The sequence below is a fragment of the Mizuhopecten yessoensis genome, unplaced genomic scaffold, assembly GCF_002113885.1.
Source record: "Mizuhopecten yessoensis strain PY_sf001 unplaced genomic scaffold, ASM211388v2 scaffold7201, whole genome shotgun sequence".
Taxonomy (NCBI): Eukaryota; Metazoa; Mollusca; class Bivalvia; order Pectinida; family Pectinidae; genus Mizuhopecten; species Mizuhopecten yessoensis.
Window position 1 is genome coordinate 377,846 of NW_018406931.1, and position 24,218 is coordinate 402,063.

At 36.9% G+C, this 24,218-nt stretch overlaps 3 protein-coding genes across 3 annotated transcripts; all 3 read right to left on the reverse strand.

Moving 5' to 3' along the window:
* Window positions 1-5,133: 5,133 nt before the first annotated feature.
* Window positions 5,134-7,774, reverse strand: LOC110453237. The gene has a single exon (XM_021502103.1). It carries the CDS (start codon window positions 7,741-7,743, stop codon window positions 6,145-6,147), a length of 1,599 nt encoding a protein of 532 aa, XP_021357778.1. The 5' UTR covers window positions 7,744-7,774; the 3' UTR covers window positions 5,134-6,144.
* Window positions 7,775-10,043: 2,269 nt separating this feature from the next.
* Window positions 10,044-12,816, reverse strand: LOC110453240. Its single transcript, XM_021502107.1, has one exon. The coding sequence runs from the start codon at window positions 12,747-12,749 to the stop codon at window positions 11,115-11,117; it is 1,635 nt and encodes a 544-aa protein (XP_021357782.1). The 5' UTR covers window positions 12,750-12,816; the 3' UTR covers window positions 10,044-11,114.
* Window positions 12,817-15,611: 2,795 nt separating this feature from the next.
* On the reverse strand, window positions 15,612-18,071 carry LOC110453229. The gene has a single exon (XM_021502094.1). The coding sequence runs from the start codon at window positions 18,019-18,021 to the stop codon at window positions 16,387-16,389; it is 1,635 nt and encodes a 544-aa protein (XP_021357769.1). The 5' UTR covers window positions 18,022-18,071; the 3' UTR covers window positions 15,612-16,386.
* Window positions 18,072-24,218: the final 6,147 nt, after the last annotated feature.

Genomic DNA, 24,218 nt, shown 5'->3' on the forward strand with positions numbered 1-24,218 from the left:
TATCAACTGTTAACCTACAACACACATACATGACACCACATTATCAACTGTTAACCTACAACACACATACATGACACCACATTATCAACTGTTAACCTACAACACACATACATGACACCACATTATCAACTGTTAACCTACAACACACATACATGACACCACATTATCAACTGTTAACCTACAACACACATACATGACACCACATTATCAACTGTTAACCTACAACACACATACATGACACCACATTGTCTACTGTTAACCTACAACACACATTCACGACACCACATCGTCAACTGTTAACCTACAACACACATACATGACACCACATCGTCAACTGTTAACCTACAACACACATACATGGATGGAATATAATATCTTTTTAGATGTCATAGCAGTTTTCTTACAACTCATGGTTGCAATGCGTGCCTTTAACATAACGAATATTTCTATGTATCACACCCTCAGTCAAAGTATCAATAAAACTGTCCTGGGGAATGTTTATTGTGTGAACATTACCCTTGACTCAGTCGATGATAATATTATAGTCGCTATTGATTGGATTCTCCTCTCGTGACATCTCTTAAATTCGTGCATAATAATGACGTAACATTTTCTTTTGTTGAGATAAGTAGCAGTCGGGAAAAGACATCACACGCTTACACCAGTATCCCTATAGTATTGATAAAATGTTATGACTACAATTTTAACCACAATGTTTCCGACAGATTGCAGCTTGGTAAGTTTAAAGAATGGGAGATAAGGCCAATCATCATTTTACATGAAAAATGGACCTAAAGTACCCAATATGCTGCAACAAAGAATAAATTGATAAACAAAAATGACACCAGCAATAACCAAACACATCGCCTATAACCTACATGGACATTGATGTGGGTGTAGGGGTATTTAACGTAAGGATGTGCTGACTGAAACCGAAATCGTAAAAACAATAACCCACACATTTTTCTTCTTGTAAATCTGCCATAGTCTTTGATTGAACCTTTTCTGAAGAAGCATTCGGAGGTCATGAGGAAGTATTCAACATCCCCAAAGCCTTCCGCAACTGGACAGTGATTAACGTACAAGGATGGAAGTCGGCTTCGTGCAGCACCGGTCCTTCTGGGATGTCCTCAGCGGATAGGTCAGACGCCGAGTCATAAACTAGTATATCTGTACCCGTTTGTAGTATTTCCTTGACTCTCTCACCTGTTCTAGAAGAGAGTTGTACCGTTGTTGTAGTTCTTCTTTGTACTTCAAAAGCAAGTCTCTGTTGTCTCTTTCTAAACTATCACAGTTTGCTACAAACTCGTCGGTAAGGACATTGATTTGTTTTTTACATACCTGCCCCTGGGCGCTTCTTCACTTACTGGCCAAGATCCTTAAAGTTGTCGTTTTCACGGATTTTATTTTTAATTGATTGCATTTCATTGGAGTTGAATGAGTTTGTTATATTCGATGTCGTGAATGAAATCCTGCATAACATCCTTCTTCTGAAGCGCTATGTCCGATATTTCCGTAAGTGTTTGACGATTGTGAGTCGATATACTGCACGAAAGACATACCAAAATACTGCAGTCAGTACAGTGTAAAATCACATCCTTATTTCTATGGACAGAGCACTTTGTATTCCCTTTCCTCCGGATAGGTATCTGGGCTTGCAGTTCTGTCAGTGGTACGTTGGAAGCCATTGTATATGGCGACCGCGTTGTCTTGTTTTTCTCAAAATCTACAAGGGAGTTGCTAATGGCTGGTGTATGTGTTGCACATGTGCCATTCTATTGGGCAAGCAAGCAGTTTGGTCTTTCACATGAATATCGTGAAGACCTTAAGGCTAGAATCTGAGAGCTCTACTAAAAGTTAGATGCACGAGAATATATCAAATATGTCCTGAAGATAATGATATGGAATATTAAAATAGAATAGCAATATGCATTGGTAACTTCTCGGCTTGTTTTAATATTGGGGTTCCGTAGTGCCTAGTTCCAAAGATAGTGTGACACAGATTGACACCTGGACTTTGTTATCAGCTCTATAACATCATGTTATCAGCTGTATAAACATATATATGTATATGTGGCCGCGAAATGGAGTCCGATTATATTCAGTTAAGTTTTCAAAGTTATCATCTAGAACTGCCTTATTTTTTTTAATAATGATTTTGATAAAGTAGCAGCATCGAAAAAAGGTAGAAAAGAAAATGCAAACCTCAGAAATATTATTTTTTTCCATGATCAAAAACTGAACAAAAATGCAATACTATTGTCACTGTATTTAACACACAATCAAAGCCAAATATCTAAGTTTAACATTTCAACAAAACCTCATTCATTTCCAATAATTCTAACAAAATAGATAAAAAATTAAAAATTCCTTTGGCCAATTGAATAATGAATTCCAATAATGCTACAGAACAAGAATATAAATACAAATTAAACCTTGTTTCATGTAATTTATGAATGTCTATAATACTTTGTTGTTATGTTTCAGTATCATGCATTTTAAAGTACTGTATTAATTTTATCTATTGTTGATATGAGCGGACGCTGACAGTTAGAAGGAGATGAGAAGGTCAAAAGTGGTATGAATCTGTGGATATTCTTAGTACCCTATATAAGAACGTGCACTAGCTGACACTATGTTACAAGCCTGCTGAAGATGATGGAAGAACAAGGTATGTACCTTCTTTTTACATCATGATCTAATTTTGAAAAATATCTGAAAGGGAATTTTATTACCCACCACCTCCCCTTCTGGTCTCCTTCTCAATATGATTATTCCTTCTTTAAGGGACGTTTTCTTACCCCATCTTAGACTTTTAAGTACATTGAACAAAAACTTTAAAAGATAAAGTTTTTATATAAACATATCGTTTAGAATAAAAACGGCCATATTCAATTGATTTGAAGTGTTCTAGTTTTTATGCACTTAACATGTCTTAAAAGCTTGCCATGGTGATATTTACTTTGAACAGACATGCATACATAGAGCATCCATCTTTAGAATATGCTAGTTCTGTGTGGGTTCAACACCAAAATGGTGATATAAATCAAGTTGATATGGTACAGCGTAGAGCTGCGACGTTTGTCACAAATCGCTACTCTAACACCTCAAGCGTTATAGTGACATGTTACAACATCTCAACTGGCCTGACCGGGTTATGATGTTAACAACATAACAAAGTTGATATAAATAAAGATCTCTAATTGACACCTCAGTTAAGACTGTCCAGACAGTTTCTTATAGGTGAGTCCTGAGGACGCAGACATGTGAATCGTTTGAGGCCATTCATACATGAGGTTGTGAAATGGCAACATTGCATTTAAAACAACTTATATAATAACTACAGGTGAAAAGTCACACGACTCCCGGGATATGCAAAAGTCCTTAAAATGGTAGTCGTTTTCCCCTTCTTAACGTTCAGCAGTAGGGGTAATCACAACAACTGGTTCACCAGTTTTAAGTATAATGTGACCGGGAGGATTGCTGTGCTGGGTGCCTTCGGCATGGTATTTCAGTGAGGTAGCACTCTGAAGTCGGCATCAGATCCGCACTATCACAAGGATATAATTACACTAACACACCCTGCCTCCGGCACACATACACACATGCACGCATACACAACACACATGGAGGCACGTCCTTAAATGACCTTAGCTGTTGATAGGACGTTAAATCCTATACAACCAACCAACCTACTCTCGGTGTATGATATGATGTGGCACAAATGTGGTTGTGCAGTATCGGAGAGCCGTTTTAGTTAAGGTATCGTGGAGCGATGTCCTATTCAGTCATTTAATACCGGAAATTGATCATTTGGAGCCTGTGAAAAAGATTTATCTATTTTCTATGGCATTCAAGGGTTTTAGATTCCAAACCGCTACATGGTGTCATGATGTAGGAACTGATCAAATTCAAATATGTCGATCTTTGACAATTTCACAATATAGGAATTGCCAATATTGATTACCCTATATAGGGCGCATGCTCTAGATAGCCTATAGCAATCACAAGGAATCATGTTTCAACAAGAGTAACAATAATCGTGTAGTACTTATCAAGAATTAAGATCTGGTCATTAGTATCATATTTTATCAAGATATCACTTTATTGCCAGGTTTTTGAAACAAACTTTAAAGACATTACATTGACAATGCTGACAATTGGAGTGGTATTTGGAGTGGTGCTAACATCGAACAGTTTGGCAGATTCTTATGAGAGAAATAAATCGACGGAACTGCATTTTCGCGTTCGAGTATTATATATTGATAGTTAAAATTGATTAATAATTTGCCCAAAATAACTCGTGAATAATTTTATGATTCATCACTCGATCGTTACAATTAATCAATTTGTTTTATTTGCTGTTAGATTCTTTTTATATAGGTCCACACATATGTTACCTAAATATCTATAAACAGGTATACTGATAGCAAGCGACTCACAAAACAAGTCTTAACATTTAAAGATTAATCGGATATCTTAATATCGCCCCAACCCAGACTTTACCATAAAAAATGAGCGAACACACGTGGCCATTGGACTCCTGATAACGTAATGCTGTTGACATCTAGATTATAGGGTACAATACAAACATAAGCATGAGATGTTACGTAATGAAGTAGGGGTCATTAAAGTAACCTACACCTGAGCTAGGACAAACAGGCCCAGTAAACGAGTTGGAAATATAACTCTCTTGCGATGTAATTTAAAGGGTGCCCATAGTAAAAGTATAGTCAGATTTCCTCCGTTTTTGACTTAATTTAGAACACAGCACGGTCACTTCCGACGATGAGTTTTTTTGGTCAATCGTGGGTCGATCGCAAACATTTTACATTTCTGACCTTTTCTCAAGAACCGGTGAATGAATTTATTCAAACGGGGAGAGAACAATCTTTGGAGATAGAGTGTATGCAACATAAAGATTCTGTCCCAACCCTAGGGGCCAGGGAGCGGTCCCAAAGTGATTTTTTGTTAAACTTTTCGTTAGAAAGTAAAAACTGCCGAGTCCTCGTAGCCATTTGCGTCTTTTTAGAGTGTATGATACACAGCATTTGTTAGGTTAGAATGCAATGAGGTCATATGAAAAAAATAATATACAATCAAGTTTAAGAAAAATATTTTTTTATTCTTTTGGGAAGTATGAATATGCAATATTGACAACTAAATACAACTACTTGATGACATTATCGAATATAACTCAATATAGTTCAAGGGATAAACCCATTGCTTTCAACCCTGTATATTCGTACTTATTTTACGTAGCATCTGTCTAATACTGTCAATGAAATGCACCAGTTCCTTTACTGACAAGGTACATATGAAAACTGTCAGATGGGACAATACATGTTATGGGGTTAACCTTAGGCTCACAAATAATATGTATATATATATGGACAAGGAGGTATAATTCTAATTGTAGACATTTCCTGTGAAATTCCAATGAAACATTGTGTAAGGTCATATGAAAACACCGAAAGATATGCATACTTTGACCTCACAATGTGTCTACACTGTTAGAATTACTTGCTTGTCCTACATACAAATTTAAAGTAATCCGTATCCTACAACATATGTTTGCAAGGAGCCTGTACTATTTGGGAAGTTACCGTTGATATTACTTTTTTGACACACACACACACGCACACACACACACACACACACACACACACACATATATATTGCACTGTTTAAAAATAGCATACTATAGAATAAACGGTAAAGTAGTAGGAACAAAACACATAGATATTCAAAACGCTTTTAAAGTATAACAAAACATCAAACCATCTACACACTGTTAAATAACAACGTTGTCTTACAACAAAACAAAGGCACTATGTTCAGTATGACGGGGAAATATGGCGTATTGAATGTTTATTCACATTTTTTAACCTTACCCGAGCATGACTTTGTTAAGTACATACCATTGTGAAATTGTGATCTGTGTTCCTCCTTCATTTCCTACATGTTTTTATGACATTATAAGCTATACATCCTAAGGATGTCACATCAGATCATATAGCCTTATTTAAGCTTATCAGCTCTGACACATAAAATGTAGTGCTACAATGTCACTAGAGACTGTCACGTTTACCAACTTTCAACCTATACATTCTCCCTGCCACCATGAGTGAATATGTCTTTTTCTTAGTCTTTGTAATACTTAACCGTTTTAATCTCCGAATTGCGTGCATTTGAATCGGACCGTTTCTTCAGCAGTTTTCCAAACATTCCTCGTTTCTCTAACTTGTATGTATAAACATGTACCCACAATACATCATCAGGTTGAACGTTGATGGCTGCAACAGAAAAGCTTCCAACACATTTGATGATTGTTTTCAGATACTGTCCAGTTCCACTCATCAGTTTAACATCATTGTTGACAACAACAAAAAGATTACCTTTGCTATCGTACACAGCGCCCCATGGACAAAGCGACGAAATCTCTGTTTCTCGCTCTTCTCCATTTTCGCCTATGTCAAACCTGAATTTGAGTTCTTGATCATACACACGAACGTAACTAGACCAAGTTCCGTCATCCTTTTGTTCCCAACTGGTTACTGCAAAGCGTCCTGTCACTGAACACTCCGAGATAGAAAACGGCGTCCCAAGCACCGAGCCTTTCTTGTAAGCAGAGGTTGAGAGCATCAGTTGACCTTCTGTTGTGTAGATACTCAGTTTTCCTTCCTTCATATCTTTTGTACCAACTACCACATTTCCCTCCTTTGAGATGCAGATACATGTCGGCCATGCATCTACAGCAAATCTAGTGATTGGAACAATCGAGGATGCTGGTACTTCATTGATGGAGAAGTTGTTCCTACAACAAAACCATAGATTGCCTGCTTGTGAAATGCTGATATCCATAATATTACTGTCGGTATACTGGATCCTTTGCTTTATTTGCCCTTTTGCGTCTACCAACATCAACTCATCCGAATCATTATCACAGAGCCAAGCACCAGATGTGGTGGGGCAGATTGAACTACAATCCATAGGACTCTTGAATTTTGTCAGGCCAACGGATTCATCTAGAAATTCTTCTTTTGATCGGATCGTTTCTGAAAAAGTATTCAGAGGTCTTGAGAAAGAATTCAACATGCCCAAAGCCTTCCGCAACTGGTCTGTGATTAACGTACAAGGATGGAAGTCGGCTTCGTGCAACACCGGTGCTTCTGAGATGTCCTCAGCGGATAGGTCAGACGCCGAATCATAAACTAGGATATCTGTACCCGTTTGAAGTATTTCCTTGCACTCTCTCACTTGTTCAAGAAGAGAGGTGTACCGTTGTTGGAGTTCCTCCTTGTACTTCATAAGTAGGTCTCTGTTGTCTCTTTCTAAACTGTCACAGATGGAGACAAACTCGTCGGTAAGGACATCGATTTGTTTTTTACATACCTGTCCCTGCTTCTTCACTTGCTGGCCAAGATCCTTAAAGTTGGTGTCGTTTTCAAGGATTTTGTTTTCAATTGATTGCATTTCATTCTGTAGTTGAATGAGTTTGTTATTTTCAATGTCGTGAATGAAATCCTGCAAAACATCCTTCTTCTGTGGCGCTATGTCCGATATTTCAGTAAGTGTATGGCCACTGTGAGTCGATATACTGCACGAAAGACATACCAAAATACTGCAGTCAGTACAGTGTAAAATCACATCCTTAGTTTTGTGGACAGAGCACTTTGTATTCCCTTTCCTCCGGATAGGTATCTGGCCCTGCAGTTCTGTCAGAGGTACGTTGGAAGCCATTGTATATGGCTACCGCCCTGTCTTGTTGTGAAGTCTCTGCTTGTTTTAATATTTGCTGGTGGGTTCCGTATTGTCAAGTGCAAAAGATAATGTGGACACAGATTGACACCTGGACTTTGTTATCAGCTCTATAACATCGTGTTATTAGCTGTATAAACATACATATGTGTATATGTGTTAGCAAAATGGAGTCCGATTCTATAGGGGGTGTTGTGTTACATCTATAACGACAGTAAGCTGGCAATACTGACAATCGGAGGCGTGGTGACTTGTTTATGAGAGTAAACTGCATCGTTGTTAATAAGGTAATACATCATAAAAAAAAACTCCATAATTTGCCCAAAATTACGATGGCCGATATGGGCAGGCAGAAACGTATCATAATTTCATATAAATCTGCCCGGCAGTTTTCTCAAGGAAAAATATGTCCGGCAGAAATGTATCATGACTTAATATAAATCTGCCCGGCAGTATTCTCAGAGAAAAATATGTCCGGCAAAAATGTATCATGACTTAATACAAATCTGCCCCGCATTTTTTTGTGTGAAAAAGATGTCCGACAGAAAGCTTCTTAGCAATATATCTACCAGATAAAAGGGGTTAGCACAGGAGTGTTATCTCAGGAAACGAAACAGAACACAAAACAAATCCCAAAATTAATTACTTTTACCTTTACGCTGTAAATGGCAGCGGGCACCATTTGTCATAAATTCAACAACTATAAGAGACTTCGGAATCAAATTAGACAAACATTAGCAAAATATAGAGCTTAGATACAATAAGTTGGCTAGTTACAGACAGATATCAGAAGGTGACATATCATATTATTTATATGTAACATTATAAGATGTGGATATAGAGGCAGTCAGTGCCTGTGTCCAGTACTCATCCTATTAAAATGACGAAAATAATCTGATAATCTTACATAATGTATAGAAATGAGCACATCCTAATGTTTCCCAGTAATATTGATCATTTCTCTTTGAAAGGCATTTATTCTGAAAACTGATTATGAAGACAGAGGGAATGGGATTAAATTCCCGCTAGTGGGTGATGGCTAATTTACTCTTAATGATTTGCGGTATTATTGTTTTAAAACTATTTCATTCCTCCCATTGCTTCGACATCTGGAACTAAGCCAGCCAGTAAATCTTGTGAGAAATATTAACATTATTACAATGTTACCACTAATACAAAAGGCATTTACACTTTAGTATCTATACTTTAACTCGTACGGAGCTCTGAAAATTGAAGTTGTTATCTTTATTCTTATCCCCAATTCAAGAGGGAGCATTTCCAAGGGCTCCTTTTCATACTTTTCAGGACACATTTTTCTCTAAGAAAACTGCCTGGCAGATTTATGTGAAGTCATGATACATTTCTTCGGGACATATTTATCTCTGCAAAAACTGCCGGGCAGATTTATATAAAGTCATGATACGTTTCTGCCGGCCAATATAGGCCATCGTACAACATAACTCTTGAATTCTTTTATTAATCTAAATAAAATTAACGAATATGTGAAAGGGGTGTGTGTAGGGGAGGAGGGGGTTATTATATGGCCTCGATTAGATGTGAATAGGTGGCACAAATGAAACAGAATTAAACATATATCACCTCGTCGTAGACTTAAAGGCAACGAGCGACTCACTAAACAAGTCTTAGCACTCAGTATGTTACCCAATAAATATTGCGTCTGTAAACATTAATTTACTAACTTATCATCGCCCGAGTCCAGACTAAACCATCAAAAATGCGCGAGCCCACGTGGCCATTGGACTTCTGATCACTTAATGCTGATAACTACTAGGTTATAAAAAATACAAAAATAAGAATAAGAAGTTACTTATGAAATAGGGGTCATTAAAAGTAAACTACACATGAGCTGGGACAAAGGTAGACTCAGTAAACGAGTTGGAATTATAACTCTCTTACGATGGATCTTAAAAGGTCCCCATGGTAAACGCATTGTCAGTTTTCCTCCCTTTTGCCTATATTTAGAACAGAGCACGGTCACTTCCGACGATGAGTTTTGTGGTCAATCGTGGGTTGAGAACCGGTGAATAAGTTTATTCAAACGTGGTGAGAATAATCTTTGGAGAAAGAATGTATCCAACATAAAGATTCTGTCCCAACCCAAGGGGCCAGGGAGCGGTCTCAAAGTGATTTAAATAAAAAATCGTTAGAAAGTAAAAACTGCGCGAGTCCTTGTAGCCATTTGCGTCTTTCTAAGAGTGTATGGTACACAGCATTTGTTAAGTTTGAATGCAGTGAGGTCATATGAAAAAGAAAATACACAATCAAGTTTAAGAACAATTACGTTTTATTCTTTTGGGAATTATGAATATGCAATATTGACAATTATATACAATTACATGATGACAATATGGATGGAATAGAACTCGATTATTCAAGGGATAAACCCATTGCTCTCAACCCTGTATATTCGTACTTATTTTACGTAGCATTTATCTAATACTGTCAATGAAATGCACCAGTTCCTTTATTGACAAGGTACATATGAAAACTTTCAGATGGGACAATACATACTAGGGGGTTAAACTTAGGTTCACAAATAATATGTATATATATATGGACAAGGAGGTATAATTCTAATTGTAGACATTTCCTGTGAAATTCCAGTTAAACATTATGTAAGGTCATATGAAAATACCGAAAGATATGCATACTTTGACCTCACAATGTGTCTACACTGTTAGATTTACTTGCTTGTCCTATATACAAATTATAGTTATTCGTATCCTACAACATATGTTTGAAAGGAGCCAGTGGTATTTGGGAAGTTACCGTTGATATTACTTTTTTGACACGCACATACACCCACACCTACACCCACACACACAAATATATATATATATATATATATTGCACTGTTTAAAAATAGCATACTATAGATTAAACGGTAAAGTAGTAGGAACAAAACACAGATATTCAAAACGCTTTTAAAGTATAACAAAACATCAAAACATCTACACACTGTTAAATAACAATGTAGTCTTACAGCAAAACAAAGGCACTAAGTTCAGTATGACGGGGAAATATGGAGAAATGAATGTTTATTCACATTTTCTGGCCTTACCAAAACGTGACTTTGTTAAGTACATATCATTGTGAAATGTGATCTTTGTTCCTCCTTCATTTTTTACATGTCAGAATTTGAAGTTACAAATGTTATCCTAACATAATAGGCTCGACATCCTAAGGATGTCACATCAGATCATATAGCCTTATTTATGCTTATTAGCTCTGACACATATAATGTAGTGCTACAATGTCACTAGAGACGGGTACTTTTACCAACTTTCAACCTAAACATTTTCCCTGCCACCATGAGTGAATATGCCTTTCTCTTAGTCTTTGTAGTACTTTACAGTTTTAATCTCCGACTTGCATGCAATTGAGTCGGACTGTTTTTTCAACAGTTTTCCAAACATTCCCCGTTTGGCTAGCTTGTGTGCATAAAGATGTACCCACAATACATCATCACGTTGAACACCGATGGCCACAATGGTTGAGTTTTCATCTTGTATGTTAATTGTACGCAGGTACTGTCCAGTTCCTTCCAAAACTTTTACTACATTTATGAGGTCAATAAGAAGATGGCCATTGCTATCATACACAGCACACCTTGGACAAAACGATGTTTTTACTGTTTTTCCTTCTGATCCATCTTCGCAAATGTCAAATTTGAATTTCAATTTTTTATCATATACAACAATTCTACGAGACCAAGTTCCATTATCACCCTCTTTTTCCCAACTGTTTACTGCAAAGTTACCTGTAACTGAACACTCCGAGATGGAATGCGGCGTCCCAAGCCCCGAGCCTTTCTTGTTTGCAGAGGTTGAGAGTATTGATTGACCTTCTGTTGTGTAGATAAACAGTTTCCCTTCCGGAAAGTTTGCATTCTTTGTGCCAACCGCCACGTTTCCATCCTTTGTGATGCAGATACATGTCGGCCAGGTATCTGCTTCAAATCTAGTAATTGGAACAATCGAGGATGCTGGTACTTCATTGATGGAGAAGTTTTCACAGCAGCAAAACCACAGATTGCCTGCTTGTGAAATGCTGATATCCATAATATTACTGTCGGGATACTTGATCCTTTGCATTGTTTGTCCTTTTGCGTCTACCAACAACAACACATTCGATTCATTATCACAGAGCCAAGCACCAGAGGTGGTGGGGCAGACTGAAGTACAATCAATAGGACTCTTGAATTTTGTCAGGCAAACGGATTCATCCAGAAATTCTTCCAGTAATGTAGATCCTTCTGCAATAGCCTTTGATCCGATCTTTTCTGAAGAAGCATTTGGAGGTCCTGAGGAAGTATTCAACATGCCCAAAGCCTTTCGCAACTGGTAAGTGATTAACGCACAAGGATGGAAGTCGGCTTCGTGCAACACCGGTGCTTCTGGGATTTCCTCAGCGGATAGGTCAGACGCTGAATCATAAACTAGGATATCTGTACCCGTTTGAAGTATTTCTTTGCACTCTCTCATCTGTTCAAGAAGAGACGTGTACCGTTGTTGGAGGTCCTCTTTGTACTTCAAAAGCAAGTCTCTGTTGTCTTTTTCTAAACTGTCACAGATGGAGACAAACTCGTCGGTAAGGACATCGATTTGTTTTTTACATACCTCCCCCTGCGTCTTCACTTGCTGGCCAAGATCCTTAAAGTTGGTGTCGTTTTCATGAATTTTGTTTTCAATTGATTGCATTTCATTCTGTAGTTGAATGAGTTTGTTATTTTCAATGTCGTGAATAAAATCCTGCAAAACATCCTTCTTCTGTAGCGCTATGTCCGATATTTCCGTAAGTGTATGGCCATTGTGAGTCGATATACTGCACGAAAGACATACCAAAATCTTGCATTCAGTACAGTGTAAAATCACATCCTTATTTCTATGGGCAGAGCACTTTGTATTCCCTTTCCTCCGGATAGGTATCTGGCCCTGCAGTCCTGTCAGAGGTACGTTGGAAGCCATTGTATATGGCGACCGCTTTGTCTGTTTGTCTTAAGATGGCGTCAATACTACCAGGATGTGAAACTGACTGGTGTTTGTTCTACGTACATGCGCGACCTAATTTTAAACATCATAACCGGTTTTCATAAGGCTACGAGTTGTAAAGCACTGCGAGTGTATAAACATTCTAACCCGGATGTTAAATCGAGTGAAGCGTATCAGAGACATATAATACAAAGGTATCGAGTTTTCTTTGTATCAATTCATTTATGCAATAGAAATCAAACCAACGGCATCGTATGATTTGTTTGTTCGAAACATGAAATATATGATATGAAGTCGCTTGAAACCGATTGTGTTCTGTGAAAGAGGATTGATGATAATCTCTTGGTTGATAATAATGACAGTCATCTCATTTTTGTTATCTTCCACCAGAAAGGGTTAATATCCATTGCATATTCAATGTATACCATATACAATGGTTTGCTTAGTTAAGAAAATAAACTCCTGGCGGCCATCTCGAATTTCCTATCAATATCAAAATCAAACATGCATTTCTTGAGCATGCATGCATGAAAAACAAAGGAGTAAGGGAAACGTGTACATGAAAATTCAGAGAGACCTTTCAAGCACTTTTTGAGAAATAGCAAAAAAAACCTTTGACCATCAATATCCAAGATGTCTGCCTAGATTGTAATTTGAAAAAGATCCACCCAGCTATAATTTCACGAATCCTTTAAATATGGACTACAGACGAAGAGCCCATTACCATTACCTTACGATGGTGGGCTAAATAGCAAAACAAAACAAGTTGTCCTTAGGGCCTGTATCTGTTACCCGAACCAGGTATTATACTGAATTGTCCCTCATATTCAAATGTAACTTCAGATAAAATGCAGTTTAAATCCCTTTGTTTTTTTTTCAATTTCAAATTCAACAGTTTCATTGACTTTATATACAATGTATGTCAATTGGATTGGACATCAGGCTAGGTCTATTTAAGTCCTTTTTAAAATTGTCATCATTACAAACATTATATATATCCTGTCATAACAATCCAAATAAACAGTGTAGGGGATATAACTCCAATTTAGTTTGTGAAATAGATATTTTATTATTATAATTCAATCGTTTTCTGCTTATGATTTGGATATTAACAATTAAATAAATCATGTATATTTGTTGACAACCCATCTTACAAAAAAAAAATCCAAGGGGTACAGGCCCAAAAGTCCCTGTGTATATACACATTGACCATCCACCCACTGGATATATAGGATAACCTACTAAGAAATACACATTTTGTAAAATTTCAGAATACGATATGGATTCATATGGTAAATTGTAGTTTATTATTGTTTATCATTAGTGTTGATTCTCTTAAAATTTACCTAACAAATTACTACAGGATAATCATGTAATTATAAAATGATTAGAACAGGGTTTAGAGTTGTAATCATAATATTTCCATCCAGTCCAGTCAAATACCAGAGATGTTGTGAAGATAGATATACAAAATGTATACAACAGTAATCATATTTATCAGCAGAGTGATACTATAAATATTAGCATCACTTTCAATATTTAGTTTGATTGTGAGTGAAATTACATATCAGGTCTATAAGTTTGACGAATAAAGTTAGACATAAGCATAAAATGTATTTGTTGGTATCAGTGCTGCATATTATGCACCGATTTAATAGTTTTTGGATTAAAATTATCATGGTTATCAGTTATACTAAATTGAGAAATGTTTCGAACTAATTGCATTCAAATGTAAAATGAAATTTATTTCCATTTTTCATGTCCACATCTACATACTGGTGTGTCATTCAGATGATCCGTTAATAAGTCACTATTTAGGTTGCTAGCATGATGTTTAAGCTGACAAATTAGGATAATCCCTTTATCATCACTGAACTAGTATTTTAGATATTTACCTATAACCTACAGGGTTCTGTACCTCTGCCCGCAGGGGTGTTACACCTTGTGATGCTTCTGACAAGATCTGATAAAATTCTGAATGCATGTTCAGAGGTAGGTGAGCTAATATATAAAACATGCTGGTTCTGTGTGGGATTCATACCTAAACTGTGAGATATGACACAGCGTATAGCTGCGAGTTTATCACAAATCGTCATTATTACACCTCAAGCGTCAACAAAAGTAACTGTTCCAGAGCTGGGAATTGATAGGGTGACCATGGTAAAGCATTGTCAGTTTTCTTTTCTATTTGCCTATTCAGAACAGAGCACGATCAACTTATTTTTGGTTGTGGTTAATCTTGAGTCGACCGCAAACGTTTTACATTTCTGATTTCTTCTCAAGAACATGAGAATGAATTTCACAACCGTGTTAGGAATCATCCTTGGTGAAAGAGTGTATCCTATTGTAAAATTAAGGTTTATGACCAAACTCCAGGGGCCAGGAAACAGTCCAAGAGGAAAAAATTGACTTATATTAGAAACGTTTCTTCTCCACAATACTAAGTACTCTTCCTGGATGCAAAAAGCCTTAGGTCTAAATGTCATTACCCCCGAGGCATCCGTTTTCCATTTGGGAGTTGGTAAAATTTACTCTAGCTTATATAAGGAAGAACAATTTTAGATATTTTTGTCCTTGCTTGGAATAATTATGATGGGATGACAATTAGATGGAAGAAGAAAATATGATCCTGCATCGCCTCGGGAACCGTAGGAACACAGGTTCATCCGATGGAAAATGGCTAAAATTTCAAAAATGTTCTTTCTGAAATTCGGATAAACTAGAATCAAATACTCTTCATGAATGGAATTGACGATATGTGTTTTAACTAAATTGTTTCTCGGTTTCTGACGTACCCCTAGGGTAGGTCAGAGGGGAAAATTCGCTAAATGACAAAAATATTATTCCTCATCTGATACCAAGATAGTTTATTTGAATATTTTGGTATCATTGTCCCTTTGGTGTCATAACAAGTAATGTATTATTTCTTTGTTTACATGTTTATATCCATTTCCTCATACAATAAAAACTGCCTGTAATATAACTGATGTGACCGTTAAGGCGCGTGAGCCTTTTGATCTTTTTACACAGCACGCAGTCTGACAAGTCCCGATAAGAACATTGTTTATTGAGTTATGCACATTCATATATCTTTCAGTTACATATACAGCAGAATGTGTCAGTTAAGTGTCCGGAGTACTTTAATTACCAATTAATTATTACCAAAAATTATTTTGTAATACTGAAGATATTACTTTCGAAGATTTAGCGAAAAAGATTTATACAAAACGTCAACACCTCTACACACTGCTAAAACACCTTTATCTGAGAGACATGTTCAGTTCAGTATGATGGAATAATACGTACAAATTAATGTTAATTCACATTTTGTGTCCTAACGCGAACGTATCTTTAGTAAATGCATACAATTGTGAAATTGTGATCGTTGTTCGTCTTTCATTTCTTACATGTCAGTAAATGAAGTTACAAATGTTATCATGACATAATAAGCTTAACATCCTTAGGATGTCATATGATATCATATAGCCTTATTAAAGTTTATAAGCGCTGACACATAAAACGTATTGTGCCACAATGTCACTAGAAACTGGTACTTTAACCAGGTACCCACCATACCATTATCCCTACTGTCAAGGGTGAATGTGTCCATCCGTTAGTCTTTGTAATACTTTGTAGTTTTAATCTCTGACTTGCATGCAGTTGAGTCGGATCGTTTCCTAAGCAGTTTTCCAAACGTTCTCCGTTTCTCTAACTTGTTTGCATAAAAATGTACCCACAATACATCATCAGGTTGAACGCCGAAGGTTACAACAGTAAAACTTCCATCATCTTTGATAATTGTCCTCAGATACTGCCCATTTCCACTCATCAGTTTTACCATATTGTTGAATCCAACAAGTAAATGTCCTTTGCTATCGTAAGCAGCACCCCATGGACAACGCGACGACATCTCTATTTCTCGTTCTTCTCCATATTTGCCCATGTCAAACCTGAATTTGAGTTCTTGATCATACACACGAACGTTACTAGACCAAGTTCCATCCTCATTCTTTTTTTCCCAACTGGTTACTGCAAAGCTTCCTGTTACTGAACACTCCGAGATAGAAAACGGCGTACCAAACACCGAACCTTTCTTGTAAGCAAAGGTTGAGCGCATCAAATGACCTTCTGTTGTGTAGATACTCAGTTTTCCTTCCGGATCCTTCACATGTCTTGTACCAACTACCACATTTCCCTCCTTTGTGATGCAGATACTTGTCGGCCATGTATCAGCTTCAAATCTAGTGATTGGAACAAACGAGGATGCTGCTACTTCATTGATGGAGAAGTTGTTCCTACAGCAAAACCACAGATTGCCTGCTTGTGAAATGCTGATATCCATAATATTACTGCCGGGATACTGGATCCTTTGCTTTATTACTCCTTTTGCGTCTACCAACAACAACACATTCGATTCATTGTCATAGAGCCAAGCACCAGAGGCGGTGGGGCAGACTGAAGTACAATCCATAGGACTCTTAAATTTTGTCAACACAGCGGGTTCATCTAGAAATTGCACCTGTAATGTAGATCCTTCTGCAATAGCCTTTGATTGGATCTTTTCTGAAGAAGTATTCAGAGGTCCTGATGAAGTATTCAACATGCCTAACGCCTTCCGCAACTGGTCAGTGATTAATGTACAAGGATGAAAGTCACCTTCGTGCAACACCGGTACTTCTGGGATGTACACAGCGGATAGGTCAGACACCGAATCATAAACTAGGATATCTGTACCCGTTTGTAGTATTTCCTTGCATTCTCTCACCTGTTCAAGAAGAGACTTGTACCGTTGTTGGAGTTCATCCTTGTACTTCAAAAGCAAGTCTCTATTATCTCTTTCTAAATTGTCACAGATGGAGACAAACTCGTCGGTAAGGACATCGATTTGTTTTTTACATACCTCCCCCTGCTTCTTCACTTGCTGGCCAAGATCCTTAAAGTTGGTGTCGTTTTCATGGATTTTGTTTTCAATTGATTGCATTTCATTCTGTAGTTGAATGAGTTTGTTATTTTCAATGTCGTGAATAAAATCCTGCAAAACATCCTTCCTCTGTAGCGCTATGTCCGATATTTCCGTAAGTGTATGGCCACTGTGAGTCGATATACTGCACGAAAGACACACCAAAATACTGCAGTCAGTACAGTGTAAAATCACATCCTTATTTCTATGGGCAGAGCACTTTGTATTCCCTTTCCTCCGGATAGGTATCTGGCCCTGCAGTCCTGTCAGAGGTACGTTGGAAGCCATTGTATATGGCGACCGCCTTGACTGTTTTTCTCAAAATGGCGTCAAAACTACCAGGGTGTCACTACTGGCTGGTGTTAGCTCTATACGTACATACGCAATCTAATTTTAAACATAATAACTGGTTTTTATTAGGCTACGGTTTGTTATGCGTTGCGAGTTATAACAAAACATTAGTGTATAAATATTCTAACCGGGATGTAAAAAAGAGTGAAGCATATCAGAGACGTATAATGAAGAGTAGTCCTAATTATTCTGACGTTTTATCGACTTTTTTCATATCGGTATGACGTCGATTAACGTCGTTAATCGACCACAGACCGATATGAAAAAAGTCGATAAAACGTCAGAATAATTCGAACTAAATGAAGAGATATCGATTTTTTTCTTTGTAGGACAATGGATATATGAAAACATTTTCGTTGACGAGTTATGTTTTCTTGATCAAAATTACATTTGCTACAGTATGTAAACTAACGGCATTGTGTCGATGTTTTTGTTCGAAACATGGATGAAATATATGATTTGAAATTTGAGGACTAAGGGGAACGTTTACATGAAAATTCAGAAAGACCTGTCAAGCACTTTTTGAAAAAATATCCAAAAAACCTTTGACCATCAAAATCCAAGATGTCTGCTTAAATTAAAATTTGAAAAAGATTCACCCAGCTATAATTTCACGAATCCTTTAAATATGGACTACAGACGAAGAGCCCATTACCATTACCTTACGATGGTGGGCTAAATAGCCAAACAAAACAAGTTGTCCTTAGGGCCTGTATCTCTCATCTATTACCTAATCGAGGTATGATATGGAAATCATTACCCGTATCTAAATGAAACGTCAGATCAAATGCAATATAAATCCCTTGATAAGTACTAAAGATGTGTTTTAGATATTTATCTTTAACCCTATAGGATTATGTACCTCTGCCCGCAGGAGTGTCACATTGTGTGATGTTTAAGACCAAATCTAATTGAAATCTGTATTGAAATGTTCAGAGGGATTCGGCTTTTACATTTAGGACCAAGATAACGAATGTGTGACGAAGGATCGATGATGGCGCCACTGAAAAGCCTCATAATTATGGTCCTTTTGGCCAGGTAAGCCAAAACATAGATATATTTCAAACTGACATCTTTGCTTAAAGATATGAAATATTAGTTTGATCACTGACTTTTTACTTTCTCAATAACATATTGATTTTTTGAAATTATTGTAAATATGGGAACGAAAGTTGTATTTCAGAAAAACTACTGATCAACAGTGTGTTGCTGTATGATAGCCAATGGTAAACATGCCATGTGTACGGAAGCTGCGTAACTCGTATGTTACGATTTATTGAATATTATCTGCCTTACTTATCTGGTTTATAGACTCAATTTGTTAAACAAATGAATAATATATTACTTTCCAATTATGCCACAACAAGCTAGATGTCCTTGTAAAGAGGCCCATCCTCGATTATCCAGGGGTTACGCTCTCTGCACCCCTGGAATATGTCATGACAAAATCGGGTGCATCGCCTTGTGGATGAGACGAGAAGACTAGTTTGGTCACTTGATGTACATCAAAAGAATCTGTCGGTCGCTTTGAAGTCAGATGTTACTCCTCTGTAATCTTCAAAGGACAGGTACACTGTATCAGCTTAGCGATTGGACAGGTTTTTTTTACCCAACACAATCAAATATCTAGTGGCGTGCCTTCAAATTTGCTACGACATATTCCAGGGGTGCAGAGAGCAATTTAAAGGTTCAACAAGCCCCCTGAAAGATGTAATAGTCGCCCCAAATTTCAAACCCTGGCAAGTCATATTCAAATACCCTTATCAAAAATCGGAATATATATATATATGTAATTTAAATGTATTGAACATGTACATGAGCTATCAAAAAGGTACATAACAAGGCTAACGAGGTCAAAATACGGCATTAAGGTAATGATAAAAGTTGCCCACCAGATTTATAACATGTCAATCTCTTAAAGTAATAGGATTGTGTCGTCATTTATCAGTAGAATTTATTCAAATTTTGTAGTTATATTGCTTTGAAGTAAAGAAAATTTTCTGCCACAAAAAAAAATAAAGGTTGTCTGAATTTTAAGGATTTTAAATGGAAATTTATGTAAAAAGGATTGAATTTTGAAAAAAATATTGAAACACACATTCTTTTTGCAAAATAATGTCAATAAAAATTATACTAACATAGATAAGTATTGCATTAATGTATATCAATTTCATAAATGCTGAAATTGTGTAAAATTAATCATCTATAAACGATTAAAAATTGACATTTTATAATAAAACTATATACACATAGTAATTGCATGCAAGAGTTATCGTTCTTGAAAAAAATCACAGTAGTGAAATAGGTAGCCGGTTTCCTGAAGTACAGAAAAATGGACACATGTGACTCATTGATTAAAAAACAACTGAATTAATACCTGGGTTGCTTTGCAATACTTTAATATTGAAAGAAGACACTGTTCTGTCAATAATAAGCATACAATATTCATCAGTTTAATATTAAACATTAGAATATGCGGTAGCCTAGTGGTAGGACGCCGGGCTCGTGACCGAAGGGTTGTGAGTTCGACTCTCGTCACGGCACTGTATTGTATCTTTGAGTAAGATACTTTACTCCGCTTGTTCCAGTCTACTCAGCTGTAAATGAGTACGTAGATGGGTAGTGCAAAATTGTAGAATGCTAGCTGTGTGCGCCGAAATGGCAACACCGGCTGTATGCTCCCCAGGTCGTTGAGAAAGATATTGGCTGGTTGTAAAGGCCCTATAACCACAGATAATAATGTGTGAAGTGCTATGAGATGACCTACAAACTAGGTTGTGATAGAGCGGTATATAAGAACCTCGAATTATTATTATTAATTATTATTATTTCTCTTGAACCATGTATGGAGAAGTATACAGGACTCACAAGAAGATGATTGTTGCTATGGGAAAGTACAACAAGAGGCCCAGAGGGCCTGTATCGCTCACCTGTTTCTCTTGTTACATGAAACTGACATATAGGTAATTCAAGACTAAATTTGGTAACTAGAACACAAGCCATTTTGACAACTCTTAAACGGTTCTGAAGATGTTGTTGTTTGAAATTTGAAATTTTAATTTTAAAGCTTTTAACCAACATTGACCTTTGACTCAATTATCCTAGGCTTCTTGGTTAGTGAGAAGAAGTTATTTAAAGGTTTTAAACATACGTCAAGGTCATTCATTTAAAAAAACTTAGTAGCCCTTCATCCCTGTATACTACAGGTCCAATATCAGTACCCGGGGCCATTTGAATATTGAGAAGTTGTTTGAACATTTTAAGACATGTGACACCTGTGAGCTTGAAAGTGGGTCAAGGTCATTCATCCAGCATGCTACAGGCCCAATTTCAGTACCCTGGGCCTTTTGGTTATTGAGAAGAAGTCGTTTGAAGATTTTAAGACATCTGACCCAAGTGACCTTGAAAGTGGGTCAAGGTCATTCATTTGAACAAACTTGGCAGTTCTTCATCCCAGCATGCTTCAGGCCAAATATCAGTACTCTGGCTCTTTCGGTTGTTGAGAAGTAGTTTAATGGAAAAATTGACGCCGGACGCTGCACTGAGGCAAAAGCTCACTTGCCCTTCAAGCAGCCGAGCTAACAATTCACACAGCTGTTCTACATAACATACCCAAGTATCATGACTTCAGTCCAAATGGTTCTTAGGATATTGTTGTGTGAAGTTTACATATTTGACCCCTGTGACCTTGAAAGTAGGTCAAGGTCATTTTAATGAAGAAACTTTATAGCACTTTATCCCAGGTTCCTACTGGCCAAATATCATGACCCTGGGCCTTATGGAACTTGGGATTAAGATTGTTAAAGCTTTTAACCCACATTGACCTTTGACCACTGACTAGCACTTAAAATTGACCTTAGACTTCATTACTGTAATTGAGACACAAGTATCATGATTCTAGTTCAAATGGTTCTTAGGATATTGTTGTGTGAAGGTTACATATTTGACCCCTGTGACCTTGAAAGTAGGTCAAGGTCATTTTAATGAAGAAACTTTATAGCACTTTATCCCAGGTTCCTACTGGCCAAATATCATGCCCCTGGGCCTTATGGAACTTGGGATAAAGATTGTTAAAGCTTTTAACCCACCTTGACCTTTGACCACTGACTAGCACTTAGAATTGACCTTAGACTTCATTACTGTAATTGAGACACAAGTATCATGATTCTAGTTCAAATGGTTCTTAGGATATTGTTGTGTGAAGGTTACATATTTGACCCCTGTGACCTTGAACGTATGTCAAGGTCATTTTTATAGCACTACATCCCAGGTACCTACTGTCCAAATATCATGATCCTGGGCTTTATTGAAGCTGAGAAGAAGATTGTTAAAGCTTTTAACCCATGTTGATGTTTGACCCCTGACTAGCACTTAATGTTGACCTTTGACCTAATTACTGTAATTAAGAAAAAGATTTGAACTGTTGGTCTCCATGACATACGTATGCCCTGCTGGTCTACATAACATACCAATGTATCATGACTCTAGTCCAAATGGTTCTTAGGATATTGTTGTGTGAAGGTTACATATTTGACCCCTGTGACCTTGAAAGTATGTCAAGGCCATTTTTATAGCACTCCATCCCAGGTACCTACTGGCCAAATATCATGATCCTGGGCTTTATTGGACCTGAGAAGAAGATTGTTAAAGCTTTTAACCCATGTTGATGTTTGACCCCTGACTAGCACTTAATGTTGACCTTTGACCTAATTACTGTAATTAAGAAAAAGATTTGAACTGTTGGTCTCCATGACATACGTATACCCTGCTGGTCTACATAACATACCAAAGTATCATGACTCTAGTCCAAATGGTTCTTAGGATATTGTTGTTTGAAGCTTTTCCTACTGGCCAAATATCATGACCCCAGGTCCTCCAGTTCTTCAGAAGTCGTTCAAAAGAAAAAGTTCACAGACGGACGACGGACAGACGACAGACGGGCCCAGGTGAGCTAAAAATCATAGTAAAACGTCTGTGTAACATATTTTACCGGTATATATGTGTAAAACCATAGACCTTTGACCATAAACACTACTTAAACTTCGAACAAAATGTCCTTTCTTAACATTCAATGTTTGTATAAAAGAGCGAGACTTGTTATAAACATTATTATACTTTTCAGCTTCAATGTTTATAACATGTCTAGCGCATTCATATAATCACAGAATGTTTTCAAATGGCACATCATCTAAAGTTCATTTATCGATCAAGGTTACTTAGCCGTTGTTTGCTTATTAATAAATTGCTAAAACGTATTACCAGGGGATTTACTAAGATGTTGGTGGTTTCACATGGCAACATCTATCTTTGTTTGAGGTCGTAATTCCTCTCAGAAGCTAGTAGAAGAGAAATAAAGCTCTGCATGACCTAGGTATATAATTAAACTTTTAAGATATGGGTCCTTTCTAAGCACACAGCTGGATCGCAAAAAAGATTGACATGTTATAAGTCTAGTGAGCTGTTTTTATAAGGGCATCAGCCTTAATGCCTTATTGTTGACTAGTTAACCTGGCTATGTATTTTTTGTATAGCCAATATACAAGTTCAATATATATACAAATAGCATATAAAAGGTCCGATTTTTAATTGAGGTCTTTGAACATGACTTATCAGGGTGTTGACATTTAAGGTGACTTCATCTTTTAGGGGGCTTGTTGAACCTTAAGTGAGTGTAATTCCTGAGCCCGTCATGAAACTATTCTCATGCTTATACCCAAATTCTGTGCTCAGGCCAAGTTTCTTGTTCTGTTGCTTAATTTATAAAAAAAAAACACATTTTGTAAACATTGTTTGAAGAATTTCGAAAAGACTTCAAGCTGCATGCTATTTAAAATGTTAACACTTGACTATCTGACAGTGTCACATGATTTAAGCAAGTTATAAGAAAGTTGGGTTTGAGAATGGTTTTATGAATATAAGCCCTGGTGTATATCGAGGATGAAAGAGGCCATGCAATGGAAATAAGTAGTTTTTTTTCACAAATTACGCAGACACAAGATTTGTTCTCATTATATAAATCAACATTGATTTAAAGTCCTATAACCTGTACCCTATTAATATTATTTATCGTATATGAATGTTAAAATCTGACATGTCAAACACCAATTCACTCAGTGAATTGATGTTTATTGGAT